Source organism: Parasteatoda tepidariorum, chromosome 3 (assembly GCF_982258835.1).
Source record: "Parasteatoda tepidariorum strain Cologne lab strain chromosome 3, Ptep-v5.0, whole genome shotgun sequence".
Taxonomy (NCBI): Eukaryota; Metazoa; Arthropoda; class Arachnida; order Araneae; family Theridiidae; genus Parasteatoda; species Parasteatoda tepidariorum.
In genome coordinates, this window is record NC_141757.1 from 11147317 (window position 1) to 11165261 (window position 17945).

At 29.6% G+C, this 17945-nt stretch overlaps 1 protein-coding gene across 8 annotated transcripts in view; it reads left to right on the forward strand.

Moving 5' to 3' along the window:
* LOC107442476 (putative phosphorylase b kinase regulatory subunit beta) overlaps positions 1-17945 on the forward strand; it is a 62070-nt gene extending 44125 nt beyond the window's left edge. For all 8 annotated transcript variants that reach the window (XM_043053836.3, XM_071183321.2, XM_043053838.3 and 5 more), the window contains 6 exons: positions 4097-4151; positions 4827-4909; positions 6997-7129; positions 9357-9464; positions 12485-12559; positions 15340-17945. In XM_043053836.3, the coding sequence (XP_042909770.1) occupies positions 4097-4151; positions 4827-4909; positions 6997-7129; positions 9357-9464; positions 12485-12559; positions 15340-15525 (640 nt within the window). In that variant the 3' untranslated portion in view covers positions 15526-17945. The remainder of the gene's footprint in view (positions 1-4096; positions 4152-4826; positions 4910-6996; positions 7130-9356; positions 9465-12484; positions 12560-15339) is intronic.

Consider the following 17945-nt stretch of genomic DNA (forward strand, 5'->3'; position numbering starts at 1 on the left):
CTGGTGGCCAAGTCCTGGGCTATATGGTTAAGTGTTTTGCATAACCTACGTACATGTTCAGGGCTTGGAGGAAAGAAGAAAAAAAAGTCAGACATGCTGACTGCTCGGCCACCTGGCCGACTCCTTAGCAGATATAGCATTACTCAAAGTGCCATAAGGTCAGAAACCTGAAAAACCTTTAATTGTCAGGGAATTTTTTTTTTCGTGTTGATAAAACAACAAATTTGCTATGAGCCGAGGGAAATGTCAAAATTCAAGATAACAATAATTTGATCAGTGATGTACCTACTCAAAAAATCTGAGATCTCTTTATAATTTTTGTGAGTAATTTTTTTAAGATTTATTTGAATAAAAAGGTCTGCAGTTTAATAATTTCTATGCTTTTAAAAATTAAGCTTTCTATGTAAAGTAATTTCCGTTCATAATCACAAGTAAAATCCTGATGGATGACTATGTGGCTGATATGACTCCAATTTATAAACTATGATACATTTAGTTTGTAAATCTTTCTGTTTTTGTGCATAATATTGTTTCTTTTTTTTCTTATAAATTTTATAATTGTGCATTATAATAGACAGTTGGCTATTATGAAATTTATAAGGAAAAAAATAATACAGTCAGACCTCTATGTATGGTCACCCTAAGGGACATCGCAAAAGTGACCTTATAAGCTGGGTGACTTTTTAACTGATTCATTAGCAGCTCGTAACTTAGCACGTAAATAGTACACATTTTGATTTTTTTTTAAATGGTAATACAAACAAAAATGATCGGCTATAAATTAAATGTTTAAGTCAAAACATTTTAACAGAATTAGTAAAGAATTAAAGAAAGTTAGATTTTTTTTTAAAATTTTAATTTAAAATAAAGCTGTTTCCTCAAAGTGTACATACATACATTACATCTTATCATATTTAAAATAAATCATTTATGCAGGTCTGTCTCGTTTTTGGTTTCATTTTTCGAACAATGTTTTCTAGATTTTGTATTTTCTCAAAATGTCCCTCAGATCCCTCATGGTTTGTAAAAAAATTTCGCATGACATTTATTGCATTGAAGGCTCCCACTTGGGTTACTGCTACAGTCTCAGGATCACTGTCATTGTCCTCACTGTGAAACAATTTCAGAAATTGTAGTTTGTTCGTTGGTTGCAACATTTTCATAGAACTCGAAAGGGGTAATTGCCTTGTAAAGAAGTTAAATGGGCCTTTGTTGGAAAAGAGTTCCCCTCACCTCAGATAAAAATGACCTTATAAGCGATAACGATTTTTAAAACTTGACCATATATCCAATAATATGTAACATAGAATTTATATTCAGTGAGCCGGGACTTGGAAAAGTGGCCTGATATGCGTGGTGACCTTAAATGCTGATGACCTTATATCGAGGTCTGACTGTATAATAGGTGGCCCCATATCTACTAAGGCAACTGTAGCTCACCTTATGTGTTTATTTGCCTAGTAAAATTTTGATTTTTATCATATGTAATTATTGACATATTTTCTATCAAAAAGTAAGTTTCATTGCTTATTACATAAAATATATTGTATTTCTGATGAAATATTGCTGTGTACAGCAAAAATGTAGGGTTGCCACAGCTTACTAAAATGAGACTATTCACAACTATTTTGACCTGAGGCAACTATGGCAATTTTTTTTGCCTGAAAAGGCTAAAAGAGCAACTATTTTCAGCAAACTGAGACTATTGGGAGACTTTTTTGTGTTCCTAGCAAACTTGCGGCTCGCAATAGCTTCTGAACACAATGATTTTTTTCCTTAAAAAATAAAAAAATATTGAATTGCAAATTTGAGTCATCACTTTTTAATGCGCTCAATTTGCACAGATTCCATTGTGAATCTATTTTGCTTCTCAATCGTCTTTTCAACAGTTATTGCTACAAAATTCTGCCTGATTTTAGGAAAAATTATCTGAGAAGAAAAATCAATAGAAAGAGTATGTTTTCTTAACAAAAAATTATTTTTCTAAATTAATTCTAGCATTTAAAATTCTGCAAATATACAAATTTATTTTTTATAAAAATTTAGTGCTAGAACACTAACGTTTATTTAAAAATTATTATATTGGCCATCAACTTGACTAAATGGATCATGGTATATTACAATGAAGTCATTTAATAAAATTTTAGTCATATTATTGAAAATTTTTGTTCTTATTTAGGCAACTATTTTCATAATTTTAGTCGACTATTTTCATGCCTTAGGCTACTAAAAGCAACTATTTTGTTCATTTTTTTCTGTGGCAACCCTGAAATGTAATCAGGAATTTTGTTAATATTTGCTAAAAAAATTAAAAACGCTCAAAGAATTTTATTTCTAAAATTGAGTAACAACTCTGATAGTGCACCTTTTTATATCAAAATAAGTTCATTTTAATAATAATTTTAAATAGCTAATAGATAAGTGACATTTATTCCAAACAACTTAATTTTTTTTATACAATCTTTTATATGTATTTTTTAATCTTATCACAATAGTCATTAAGAAATTCCAGTCTAAATACTTTTTCTGCGTTGATAACAAGCATTGGTATTGGAGGGATAAATTTTAAAGCATTTTGAGAAATATAGCTATAAAAATAATTACTTAAAAAAGCAATTTAAGAGAAGCTGAAAATTTTGATTCTAAAATAAGTCATTAAATTGTGTTCACTCCATCTCGAAAAGTTTAAACACAAGAAAAAAATTTCTTTTTAAGATCAACAACAGAAGGCTATCAAAAATGCATTTTCATATGAGGAAAATAGAAAATTATTAATTTGCTGAAAAATCATGACTGTTCTCTTATCATGATAAAAAAAGTATGAGGGTGTCTCAAAAGTTTAAGCACAAGCGATAAAATGACAATATTTAGCACTCTTAAAATAATCTTACTTATTTATTGATCTATAGCAATCAATAATTATCACAGTATTATAATTATTCATTGCTATTGAAAAATTATGCCTATCAATAATTACCATGCATGATGCTAAGTATTGTAGATACGCATCATATACTTGATGCCTTTTTTAAAATATTGAATTTTCAATATATCATAGAATATACAGTCTAACCTTGCTATAATGAACCCAATATATACTGAACATTCTATTGTAGTAAAAGTTTTTAGTAGTCTCTTCCAAACTGTAATTTAACTTATATTTCATATGCTTACAATGATCAACTTAGAAGTTGTTAGTTTGTTTAAAGTGGATTTAAATTTCCTTTTCAGAGATATTTAAATTATGAGATTAGTATATAATTCTAACACATTATAAAAGAGTGTTTAAAATGAGTATTAAAAAAAAAGAAGGTAAGTGGTTTCAAAAACAGGCACATGGTCAAGCAAATAGTTTGCACAGTAATTCCAACTTTTATCAAAAATTGAGGAAACAAGAAAAATAAAGATTTAAAAAATTTTGTTTTATGGACACAACCCCTTCATTATGTGCAAAACATTTTAAATGTTACCTAATGTTCCAATTAACATTTTTGTCATAGCACGAAATTATGTTGTAGAGACTCTGCATGTTTAGTTAACCAATAATTCAAATAGCAACTAATGTGCTATTGCAAACATTGTTTCCAACAATACTACTGCAATATGCTAAAAAAATATTTTTTTTATAAGATTTTGGTTATAGTGAACTGTTGTTCATTATGGACTTATTGCCAGGCCCTCAAACAGTTCAATATAGGCGACTGTATCTGGCTGTATTTTATAATAGTATTGTCCATAGTATAATGATTGAGTTTCACAATATTTTCTATAACTTTTAATGTTATAATAACTTTTCAAGGATGGCGACCTAGCAATATTCTTATGCAAATATAAATTAGATTTTGTATATTTAAATCATTGAATGTATCTTTAATTCATAGTATTAGTGTTGAACACATTGAAGGTAATTGAAGCTGGCTACTTACTTATTCTATATACATTAATGGGATCAGATGGAGGAATTAAAATTATTACTTTTTATTCATGTAACAAGCTTTTTGTATAAATTTGTTTTTTTTTTCTTTCTAATACTGCTATAAGACTTTTTTTAAAAAAATATATATATATATATAATGAAAATATTTTACTTTTGCAGATGGGTTCTGCAAGCTATGATATTGCACATGAAGTTCCTGTCTCCCAATCCTCCAGTAGGTTACTGCAGTTTTTAATAAATAGAAGGAATTTTATTTTTGTGATGAATTAATTTATTAACTTTTTAAACTAATTATTAAAATCAAACTGTCATGTTACTTGCAGGTTATAAATTAAAAGTGTTTTAATGCAGTAAAAATTGCTCCTCGATTATAGAAAAAACAGAGCTGTAAGTTAACTTCTCTGATTATTAGTCATTGATTACTTACACAATTGCATACCTGCCAAGTCTCCTGTTTTTTAAGGAAGACTCCTGTATTTTACGACTGTCTTCTGATTACCTGTATATTCCCAAATTTCTCCGTATTTGTTGAAGAAATTTTTAAAAAAAATTTTGACTGTAAAATTCCTCAACAAATGGTGCTATTACCTGTACTGTAGTGTGTTGATTGCTTAAGTAATTATAAATAATGGTTTAAAAAAATCTTCTTTAAATAAAGATTTATGTACATATTTTTTACTTTGCTAAATGTCAGTGCTGATATTATTTCCAATTTTGAATTTCTCTTTTTCACTTACATGATTATGCATGATGTATCAAAACTTTACCGCATAGCCTAAAAAGTGTCGCTAGTAAAATCTCCGTATTTTATTTCTCCAATGTTGGCAGGTGCGAGATTGCCAATAATGAAGAAACGTCTAATGCATTGAAAATTATTTTATTTATTTAGGCCTTAGAGAGTTTATCCCCGAGTGAGCTAAGGAAAGTTTTGTACAGAGTGTTGACTTTATCGGAAAATGGTTCTAATACAAAGTAATTTCCTTACAAATTTTGTTTCCTATTCTATTTATTTGCTTATTTTTTGAATTGCATCATTGTATTGTTATTATTTGAAGAACTTGAATGAAATAATTTATTAAATGACATTTTGAAAAAACACTAAATTTTCTGCATGATCACTATATGAATGTAATAACTATATAAATGTACATGTAACAAGTTCTTATATGTGTTTTTTGACGCTCATTTGCTATAGAAAATGCCATGATATAAGGTAAAACTAGACACAACACTTCATTTTTATATAGTGTCTACTACCTTAATTGAAAGAATTAATTGAATTCTTTCAATTTATGGAATTCTTGAGAATTGATAGTTTTACATTAAAATTAGCAAGTAACTTAAATATTTAAAAAATTATGAAACTTTTTAAAGTATTGTCAATTTGGAGATATTTCTCCAACTATATGGAAAATATTAAAACTGAATTGTAGTCACAGTGTTCTTTTTGATGTGGTGTGTGTAAACGTGGCACTCATGCCGAAAGTAACTGACACCTTGCAGAGCATTCAACATCATTGTCTTTAGGACCGCATTTGAATTCAGCATACCACATGGTGCGTAGCGTTTTTGAAAAGTGCTTATTTTCGATTTTCGTTTTTTTAAAGCCCTTAAAGGTGCTTTTTTCCATTGGGTGTTTTTAAAAAGTGCTTAATTTAACTGCTAGAAGTGCTAACTTAACTTCCAAAATTAGATTTTTTTCTTTACAATGTCGATTTTTGGAGTGTATTATGCAAAATCATGCTTTTCACATTGTTCTATTGGACGTTTTAACAATTCATTCAATCACAATCAATTTTGGCGTACCGTCGATCCATAGCGTATAAAAGCACTAATAATTTTACATGTTTGATGAAATTCTTATGAGTTCGCATGTGCGTCTACTGAGAAGGGTTCGGTGAGATTATTGCACTCTCGTGTGCAAGATATTCTCCATATCAGGCTTCATCTTCAGCCCTCTGATATCGAACCAAAAAATCTCTTGATTATTTTATAATGGCTAATATAATCAAGAAAATAGTTTTCTGCCAGAAACTAGTTACTTTATCATGATTATGTAAATTAAAGTATTTGGAAATTATTTTGCATTTTGTTAATGTAAATAGTGCTTAAAAGTACTTTTTGAGAACTTAAAAAGTGCTTTTTTTTGTTGATAGATTTGGTTATGCACTCTGATACCAGTAATAATTGGTTTCTGTGGTGCAGAGTTTCCATAATGCCTATCAAGCCACTGTATTGCTTCAACAATATTTTTCCCCATCACAAAACAATGCTTAATCAAAATACGAAATTTATTTTTTGTCCATTGTTTTAAAAATTAAGAAACTAGGGTCATTAAAACTACTTGTAACCTCTAAACTAATTATCGGAATTTAATAATAATAATACAGTGCAGAACCAGTTATCCGGAAATCAGAAAACCAAAAAACCGGAACGAAATTCTATAAATTTTCCGCCATTTTTAAAAAAATGAATTTTTTTCCTCATAAGATTTTAAGATTTTTCTTTCTTTTTTGAAAGATGTTTACAATACCATCATTTTAGAAATAATCATTACTGTATTACTTCATCGTTTTTTCTTCTTTTTAAGATTATTTCCAAATATTTTTTTTTTTTAGTTGGGTTTAACAGTAAAAAAAACGGCCTTTTGTATCGATTTAGAAAACCGGAAAAATCAGTTATCAGAAAAATAGCGATGGTCCCGATCGTTCCGGATAATCGGTTCCCTACTGTAATTAGAATTTTGATAATTATTGTTTGAAAGTTCCTACGGCTCAGAAATCATATGGTTCTGTTGGCTGTTTATGTATCAGACTGGAGACCTATTGAGTATGTTATATTTTCCTATTGTGTCATAATCATTTGGGGAAAAAAATTGGTTTGTAGTGCAATGAAATACTAGATTAAACTACAAAAGGTTATTAAGAGTTAAGGAGTCAAGAGTTGTATGTTTGAATTGTTTTTGTTCTATTTTTTATAATTATTATTTCTTGAAATGATATTTTTTTTTCTTTAAATGGTATTTCATGAATTACATGAGAGGCATTACATTTTCAAAGGTTGACCATTCACGAGAGACGTCAAATCGAGGGTGCGTTGTGCCGGGTGCCAAAAAACTTCTATGATCGTGTGTGGGATATAATGTCAAGGACACCTGAGGGCATCATTGTAGAAGGTCATCATTTGCCTCAAGTAAAATACATTTATATATATATATATGTTAATGTATATATATTTCACCTGTTTAATGTGTATTTAATTGCAATTTCTTTAAGTTCCTGAAATTTGAGATAAATAATGTTTATTGTAAAAACATTTCACATTTTATGTATACTATTAATTATGACATGTTTTGCATTTTAGTTTTAATGGAATCAACTAATATATATTTCATAGTTGTAGTTGAAGAGTTTGTTCGAATGTTAAGTGTTAACTCGTGAAAAAAACTACTATTAACATGATGACAACAATGTATTAAATTATATAAAATAAGAGACTGTAAATTAAATAAGACACAGAAAAACGCATATATTTTTTTTTCAATTTTATGTTTCAAAAAAAGTTAACACTAATAAAAAGCATTTTCTATGTACCACAATTCTTCATAATCAACGCACGAGTATAAACACTGAGAATTTCAGCTTAGAAATTTCATCCTGATTAATGGTTGAAACGTGGCATTTGTTAATGTTAACAACTGTTCTTTCCATTGTATTTTGAGTAAGCCTAACCTGTAGAATATTTATTAGATACCTGCAAGCGAAATACACTAATGTTCATGAAAAACAACTACTATTAACATGATGACAGCATATGTATTAAATTGTATAAAATAAGGGGACTGTAAATTAAATAAGACACAGAAAAACATAGATATATTTTTTTTTCCAATTTTATGTATAAAAAAAAAAGTTAACATTAATAAAAGGCATTTTTTACAGTAGAAGATATTTATAATGCAATTCTATATACCACAATTCTTCATAAACCACGCATGGGTGTAAACAATGAGAAATGGAGATAAGAAATTTCAAAAGCTAAACAAACCAAAATTGATAAATTTGATGGTTATTAGTTTTAAGGCTCTAGAAAATTTCGATCTCTCCCCCCTCTTAGTACATATTTTGTGTTTGCGTTTAAAAATTATTTTAATGCATTTTAAGTGTAATTTGTACCAGACTAATATTGACAAGTATCTTGACATACGCTTCTAAAGCTTAAACAATGACAAAACTGGAGGAAAATTGTATGGTAATATTTGATAGAAAGACTTTGCGGAGTATACTGCCGTGGTGTAAATGAAAACAATAACTGGAGAAGGAGATTTAACTTTGAACTGTTCCAGATTTATTATGAACTGTTCCAGATTCCAGATTTATGAACAACCCGATATTATTAAATGCATAAAAGCAAATGGAATGAATTGGATGGCCCACGTGATTCAAATGAGTGATGGTGCTAATATACAATAAAAAAGATACTGCTTTTTAGACCCATTGGAACAAGAAAGCAGGGAAGGCTGCGGTTGAGATAGGCTGACTCAGTGGAGTCTGATTTTCTTGCAATTAATGAAAAGAATTGGAGATCAAACATAAATTGGAAGTCGTTATGGAGAAATCTTCAAAGGAAGGCATAATTGGCCCTCATTGGACTGTCTGGCCAACTATGATGATGATGATGAATGTTGCCAAGTTTAGTATGTAGACTTAGAGATTTGTGATTTTTTTTTTTTTTTTTTTTTTAACGGCAGGCACTGAACTTTTACGTTCTTCGCCTAAGAAGGTGCCGGAAGTGTTACTCATTTAACGTTACCCAATGGGCACCTGTGAACCTAAGTCATGGAGGCGAGCAACATTACCCACTTCACACTGCCACAGATACCCGTTTTATAGGGTGGGCCACATTCACACATCACACAATAGAGAACAACACAGAGAGAGAAACATCCATGCCCTGAGCGGGATTCGAACCCGCAACCACTGGCTTCACTGTCAGGCACCTGGCTGGCAGATTTGTGAAATGATCTGTGTAACACAAAGGTCATTAATGAAAATCTTATACTGTATTTCTATGTTTGTAATTATTTTTTTGTAATATATGTATTAAAACTAATACTACTTGCTAATAAAGTATTGAAAAGAGCTTAACAAGAAAAGATAAATCAGTTTATATCAAGTAAACTATTTAAAAAAAAATATCAGAAAATTACTTCTTGTTTCTTCTGTATGGATCTGTGTTAATTATTAAAGAAGGTGCAATCATATACATTCTTTTAACATCACTGATACTATCTTTTAAATATCAAATAAGAAAAAGCATCTTCAATTTAATTTGTAACAGCAGTATGCAAAAGGGACTACTTAAAATTTTTAGAATAATGATTTAGATTTTGAATAATGTGTAATTTATTTCTTTATAGCAACCAACTTTAACCGAGATGACTGTTTACGATCTGAAGTTTGCCACAGAAGTGGAGATGTTTTTAAGTAGAGTTGCTCTCCCTGAATATCGTCAAATATTAGTTGAGGTACGTTTCTTCCCTTGTACTATAATAATGTGTAGATTTTCTAGTTTTGTTATATGTGTTTGATTTCTATGTTAGTTTAAATTTCGATGGTGAGAAGGATACTCCAGAATATTTATTTTGGGGAGAGTAATTATCAACTATGTCCATGGTGCGTAGCTTTTTTAAAAAGTGCTTAAAGGTGCTTATTTTCGATTTTCGTTATTTAGAAGCCCTTAAAGGTGCTTTTCTCATGGGGTGTTTTTAAAAGGTGCTTAATTTTCCTTGTTAAAAAATTAGATTCTTTTTTCGTTACTATGTCGATTTTCGACGAAACCGTGCTTATCACATTGTTCTTTTCAACATTTTCACAGTTCATTTTGGCATTCCATTCAGCTGTCCATGGCCTATGAAAGCGCCATTCATTTTAAATATTTGCGAGTCCGTAAGTGTGTTGTCCATAATTGTGTCTACTGAGTTGAGTTCGATGAGATTATTGCCTTCTCATGTGCAACACTGCTGAATATCTGCTGATTTTCAAGATATTCTCAATTTCAGGCTTCATTTTCCACCCTCTGATATCGAACAGAAAAATCTCCCGGTCATTTTATAACGGCTAATATAATCAAGAAAAGAGTTCTTTGTCAGAAACTTGCTATTTTCTCATGATCATGTAAAGTCTTTGAAAATTATTTTGCATTGTGTTAATGTATATAGTGCTTAAAAATACTTTTTGAGTGCTTAAAAAGTACTTAAAAGGTGCTTATTTTTGTTGGAAGATTTGGCTACACACCCTGATGTCAACCTTCATCTATGAAAAGGTACCCCTACATAAAATCGAGTTAACATGTCTTATATACTAGTGAATTGGGATTGTATATTTGTTGTGGTAGATACACTACATTTATTACTTACGATCTTTATAGGTACGTTTATAATTCTATAATGTAAGGAATTTTTGTTTTTATTAACTATTTTTGATTGCATTCATACATTACAGAGTTGCCCCATCCACTTGGAAAGCCTGGAAAATTCAGGAAATTAAAAAAATCACCTAAATTAATAGAGAATTTTGAATTTTCCTGGGAAAATGCAGTAAATTTTGTTTTTTATTTTCGTCTGTTAGAAAATTGCGACCACAAAATAGGATAATCTATGAGACATTTAAAAAAGATATTTTAGCTATACTACACTATTTCATTCACTATAGCTTATTTATGTTCAGGTGTTCCTTTTTTACTCTTAAGTTTTTCCAGCAATTAAAATTAGTATAGTTAGCCCGATATAGCCCATACAAGAGCACAGTAATTCTTTCCTCTTAATACATTGTATATAATACATACAGGAAAAACACAGGGAATTTTTGTTCCAGATTTGATTATCAACCATGTATTAACAGTTTTGGTTAGTACATGTATGCAGTAAAACCTTAGTATCACAAGTTTTAGCTTATAAAAATTCTGGGACTTCTGAAAAAATCTTAAGTTTCCTTTGCATCTAGTGTTACTTCTCAATTTCATGAAATATTTTTGCTAATCTAAATCTTTGAAGGAAAATGTCTATGAATATTTATTATTTTTTTCTTCCTCAAATCACTAAAATTGGAAACTTTGAATCTGCTAATTGAATACCTGCAAATAACATTATCGTAGGTATACTTCCTGATTAACAGTTGAAACGTGACATTTGTTAATGTTAACAACTGTTCTTTCCATTCTATTTTGAGTTAGCTTAACCCGCAGAATATTTATTGGATCCCTTCAAGCGACATCTTCGTGAGTAATGATCTCGATTGGCTGGTGATGAGGTTACAGGATTTTTTTTTATTTTGTATAAAATAATAAAATAAAATTTATATAAAATAAAGTAAAAAATTTATTGTAATACAGGATGCGTAGCGTTTTTAAAAAAGTGCTTAAAGGTGCTTATTTATGATTTTCATTTTTCAAAAGCCCTTAAAGGTGACCTCATTAGGTGTTTTTAAAAAGTGTTAAATTTTCCTTTTCCAAAATGAGATTTTTAATTAACCATGGTGATTTTTGCTCTGAATTATGCAAAAAGACATTGTTCTAATCAATGTTTTCGAAATTAATTGAACCCCAATCTATTATGACTTGCCGACTGCTCGTAGCGTATAAAAATGCCATTCGTTTTACATGTTTGATGAAATACTTGTGAGTACAGCATGTTTGTATACTTAGCTGGATTCAGTGGGAAGGATTTTTGGCCACTCGCGCGCATATCTGCTGCATTTTGCAAGAGATTAACAATATCAGGGCTGATTGTGTTCCGGAAAAAATCCGGATTTTATGCTAACCGTGATCCGGAAGTTTCCGGAGATCGAGGGTTCAGACGTTTCAAAAAATCATAGATCACAAAAGTTTCTGGAAATCTAATTTTCAAAGGTGGAACTTAAAAGCACAGTTTATTTTATTTGTAAGGGAGAGCCAGATACTTTATAAGCGTATATTCAAGATTAATATTCATTTTTTATCTGTAAATAGTTATTATAATCATAAACTCAAGAAAAAAAGATATATTTGTAAATGGTATAGGTTTGTGTAAAATTTTAAATATATTTTAAGTAAACCAAGAAATATTGAGAAAAAGGAAAAAACCCTGTTTAAATTTTTTTTTTTTTAATTTTTCGATTTAAACTTTTTTTTTTTTACTCTAGAAATTTCCTGGAATTTTGACTTGGGCTCACAATCACCCCCGCAATATCAGGTTTCATTTTTTGCACTCTGAAATCGAACTCTTCGAATTTTTGCTGATTACAGGGACCAACTAAACATTATACATTTTTTTTCCTCAATAGCAACAGAAAATTTTATTTCTCTTGTTAATTTCAACTTAACAAGCTTTAAAATATTTGAGTGTTTGAAAAGTGCTTAAAAGGTACTTTTTTTGTTGAAAAATTAGGCTATGCACCCTGTAATAAAAAAAATTACAAAACAAGAAATCAATAGTCTTACATTTTTTTAAAAATCAATGGACAAATGTTGTTGTCAAGAGTGTTATTGTTCTTTTTAATTGTCTTTCAGCTTATAATGGTTGTATATTTAATCCTTGAAAGGAATCCAGAACTCTCCTTCAATACTACTATTGACATGAATAAAGTAAGACCATCCATTTCATTTTTTCTTGCTATCTGCGACAAAACTCTCTAGCTCTAATATCTTTCTGTAAGATACTTTTAATAATAACAAACATATATGTTACTCTTTTAAAATAACAAAAGCGCTGTGTTTACAAAATATATATATATATATATACAGTGAAACCTCCGTTAAGCAGACATTCATGGGACCAAAAAATTAGTCTGTTTATGAGAGTTGTCCGTTTACGGGAAGTGTACCCTAATAACGAAATTTATTACCTTGTTTTTAGAATATTTTCAAGGAAGTAGAAATAATTAAATAATATCTACAAGGATACTATAAATATCTACAAGAATATTTATTTTAACTATAAGAAAGATAAAAAGAATATATAAAGAAGTTTGATATAAATACATAATTATGGATGTAGCTACAGATAAATAAATAAATAAATATAATTTTTCTATTAGCACAGATACTCAAGTTAGACATATGATACGGAATAGGAGCTTTCTGTCCTCAGTCCGTTTCAGTTATGTATTAGGTTTACATCCCCTTACACCTACTTATCATTTGATAGGGAATCTGGTTAATACCTTCTTGAAAAAAAGCCTCCATTGATTCACAGAAAAAAAGGTAATGCATACCTGTAAGTCATAAGGACCTATGGAATTGATTATTCACGACTGGTCAGCTATCAAGTGTCTGAATAAATGTTTCATTTATATAAACACCTCAAAGATTATACTTCTGTTCTCTTTTTTTTTTTACCCCAGTTGTGTTAAATGCAGCCTTCAAATTGATAAGAAAATTAAAGAAATTTTCATTGGGGAAGAAGCATTGAGAAAAGCAATTTCAACTTGAGGGGTCTCATAACCTGTGTGGTCCAGATGAAAAGATCAAAAGATGCCGATGTCAGAATCACTTCAGGAGTGCAGTACCATTTTCTCTCCTTTCTTTACAAAGATAAGGCAAGGTGACAGGATCGATTTTTCAGTGGTGAAATAGCCTAACAATATTTTTAGTTATGGATAAGCAAAAAATTTTAGTTACATGCTTTAAAAATGGTGAAAAGTTGCATTTTTTAGCTTGCAATTTAAAGCAAAAATAGTTCCTTTTTCAAATTTAGAAATGTCCGATCTGTAGAGATAGAAAGCAACGTTGCAGGATCAAAATGACTGTCCCCGTCCAGTTACGGGAGTGTCCGCTTTGCGGAGAATGTACATAATGGTTTATTCATAGAAGATTCCTGGGGAATTAAAAATATGTCCGTATTGAGAGGCGTCCGTCTTGCAGGAGTGTCCATAACAGAAGGTTTCACTGTATATGATTTTTTAATTAAACATGAAATAATTTTTTATTTTAGTATTATGGCTGATATTCTCCCATTTTGTTGGGAGAGGGAACATACTAATTATTTCATTTTTCGCATTTTATAAATAATCATCACAGTAAAAAAAATAATTAAAAATCATGAACTCTGTAGTAAAATTGCTGAAGAAAAGTTCGACAACGAAATCACGCTAATCAAACTCCTTCATAAAGGGGTTACTCGAATGTCTGTTTTTTTTGTTTTTTTTTTGAGATTAGGTTGTAAAAAGTTATATAGTGTAAAAAAAATATCAGATTTAAATACTATGGTGAAATCAATAGCAATAACAGCAAAAAAATCGACAGAATCATTGCCTTAAAAAGTAAATACTCAACTGTACGTTTCAATGCTTTTCTAAAAAGAAATCTTTCTGCAAGAACTCTGTAACGTTCTGAGACAATGTCGCTGTGATTCTGCAAAGAGGTTTGTGTACAGTTTTTTCCTAATTACCTGTTTTTCTACATCTTGTGTAAGGAAGCAGTTTTTAAAAACTTAAATTCACTTTCTATTTATTATGAAAAGTATAAGCTATAGAACAGTTTCCTTTTTTTAGCTTTATTTGCACAATTTGATACTCTGATAAAAGGTTGCATTAAATCAGCAACTTACTATTGCATACAGCTGGGGTTGCATCTGAGGCCACTCTCCTATGGGATGCATAACCTATGGCCTGTGGGTTAAACCACACGCCATAGGTTATGCATCCCATTTTAAACAAATCAGACATAAAAGGATCCTAAATAATCTTGCTGTGATAGTTTTAAACACTGATAAAATTTAAAAGAAAAACTACCAAGTATAAATTAAATAAGTTAAGGTAAATATACTAACTTCTTCAATCGTCATCTTTGTGCATTTGAAATTATGAATTTTGTAATTGAACTAGAATTTAAATCTCCAAATGACCTTGCCCAACCAATACCCAACTGCTAGAACTACAAACTTCAAAACAGAGCCGTGATGAATCAGGTGATAGAGCGTTCCCCTTCCAAAGAGATGAGCCATGTTCGATGGCTGGTCGATAAGAATTCCGTATCCGGCTTACGCCGACCACAGTGCTGACGTTAAATATCCTCATTGTTTGACGGATCGTGATTTAGAGTCCCCTTACTGTCAGGCTAACTGTGGGAGGTTTTTGTGGTTTTCCTTCCCATGTAATGCGTTTGCGGTTTAGTGCCATCAAGAATTCCTCATGAAGGCAAATTTCTCCCAATACTTGATCCAGGAGCTCCCTTGTCTTCTGGATAGGGTTCAAAATTACAAGGCAACGTAGTTGAACAATAGTAGTCATAAACCCAAAAAATTGGATTTGCTGTTCAATGAGGGTTATAAAATATTTATAAAAAAAAACTTCAAAAGACGAGACAAAGTTCAAGACATTTTATTGTTGTGGCATTTTCTATACAAAATTGTGGAACTCTTTCAGCTGGTTGAAGAATCGTTTTTGATGTATCAGAAGGATAATGGAATAGACAGAGAAGGTGACATGACCTTATTCTTCGATTCCCCCACGACCATCACTGCCAGTTACCTTGCACGTGCCGTCATGAACCATTTGCTGAAGTGTGCACCAGACCAAGGCTACTCTCGAGACCTCTGTATCATTTCCTGAGTTCATTTTACATTCTGTAAATATTTTTGTAAATTAATTTGTTTTGTGTACATATACCATTATAAATTATTTTCCTGATGAGAAATCCCGCTCAACATATTTAGCTACGCCCCATGTCATATGGATGAATATTTTATATATAATATGGAAATGCTTTCATTGTAGGACTTATCTGATGTATCATTATCGCTCATCAATTCTAATCTAACGAGTGATAATGACGCATATTTATTTTTAGTAACACATAAAAGGAATTTCATTATTACTTTCTTTCTTGAAATTAAAGAACTAACTCAATCCATTATAAGTGACAACTGTTAATTATCTATTTTATGTTTGACACTGAAGTGCTTTCATTGTTGGACTTTATTCTATTTGATGTGATGTATCATTATCGTTCATCAGTTCTAATCTAACGAATGATAATAACTCATATTTATTTTTAGTATCACATATAAGGAATTTCATGAATACTTTCTAGAAATTAAAGAACTAACGCAATCCATTATAAGTTACAATTGCCAATTATATATTTTATGTTTGACACTGAAGTACTTTTATTGTAAGACTTGATTCTGTATCATTATAGCTCATCAATTCTAATCTAACAAGTGATGATGAGACATATTTATTATCTGTAACACATATAAGGAATTTCATGAATACTTTCTTTCTATAAATTGAACTAACTCAATTCATTATAAGTTACAATTGTCAATTATATATTTTATGTTTGATAATATATTAATTATATATTTTATGTTTGTAGGACTTGATTCTATTTGATGTGATGTATCATTATTGCTCATCAATTCTAATCTAATGAGTGATGATGACACATATTTATTTTTAATAACACACATGAGGAATTTCATGATTACTTTATTTGTAGAAATTAAAGTACTAACTCAATCCATTATAAGTTGCAATTGTAAATTATTATTATTTTTTTTTTTTTTTGTTCACTAAAGGGCCATAACTGCTTTAATTGTAGGACTTGGTTCTATTTGATGTGATGTATTATTATCGCTCATCAGTTCTAATTTAACGAGTGATAATGACACATTTATTTTTAGTAAGACAAATAAGGAATTACGTAATTATCATATATTTCTGAATAAAAGCTGATAATTTTTTGAAAATTTTCGATAGCTGAAGTCGGGCCGCTGGCTTGTAATCGAATCCACTAACTTTAAAAAATTCTAAGAAGGCATTGCCAATTGAAATATTTCTCCTTTTGTTGAGCATTGGCAATAATCAGTAAATATCTCAAAACGTATTTACAAAATATAAAAAAAACATAAAATTATAGTTTAGAACAGAATGCCTAGTTATAAAAACTAAAAGAGAAACACATAGAAAGAACAATTTGAAAAGAATGCTATTATTTATTTAACCTCCTAATTACAAATTCAATAGGTTCACGCTTTTTTTACTTTACAAGCGAGGGGGTGCCAATCCAAGTACGCCTCTTTTCTTTCTTTCTTTTTTCTTCGTTGGCTCATATATAAGTTTTGAATTTTGAGTGAATTTCTAAATAAAAAGCTTTTTTCTTCAATTTATGGATGGGTGGGCTTATATTCAGAAATATGTAGTACTATGTTTTTCTATAAATTAAAGAACTAAGTCTACTCCTTATAAATTCGTAAGTTACAATTGTCATAGAAATTTTTTCTTAAGTTCTTTAAAGTTGTTACTTGATAATTCAGCTTTAATATCAAAGCTGTGCATTTATCCAATACCTTGTGAACTCTCTTCTTTTTGTTCTAGAACTTTGTGCAATTATTTTAATATTAATTGTTTAGATATAGGTATGTTTTTGCATTAGAATTTGTATTTTATTTTAGGATGAGGATTTTTGTTGAACTAGGAAAAATTTATTTGAAAAATTTAATGTAGTATAATTTTTGGAAAGTTTTTTGTTTTCTTTGCATAATTATAAAATTGAAATCTATATAACATCAAAATATGTTTTTATTTTATTTTGCACTTTTCCTTTTTCTCCCGTTTTATGAATATTTCAACATGTTTTTTTTTTTTTTTACTTTTAAACATATTTTTACAAATTGCTAAATATAGTTATATTTTCTAAACTTCTCTTAATATTGATAACAATTTACAAACAAAATATTTTCAAAATAATTTAGTTAGCCGAATAAATATATGTTACTTTTATTTTTTAAATTACATTTTGTCTTTTATTTTATAAGAATACCTAGGTTTTTGTCTTCAATTTAGGATTTAAAATATCTGTTTTGAACATTTTTTGAGTGTGCTCCCTTTTTCTTCCTTAATTTCTCTTAAATTCTAAATATTTCCATAACCTATATATTTTGATTCCTGTGATAACCATGTATTTTTACCTGTATCCAAAAGTGTATCTGGCTGCTTCAATTAATAAACTGATAATATATGTGGTA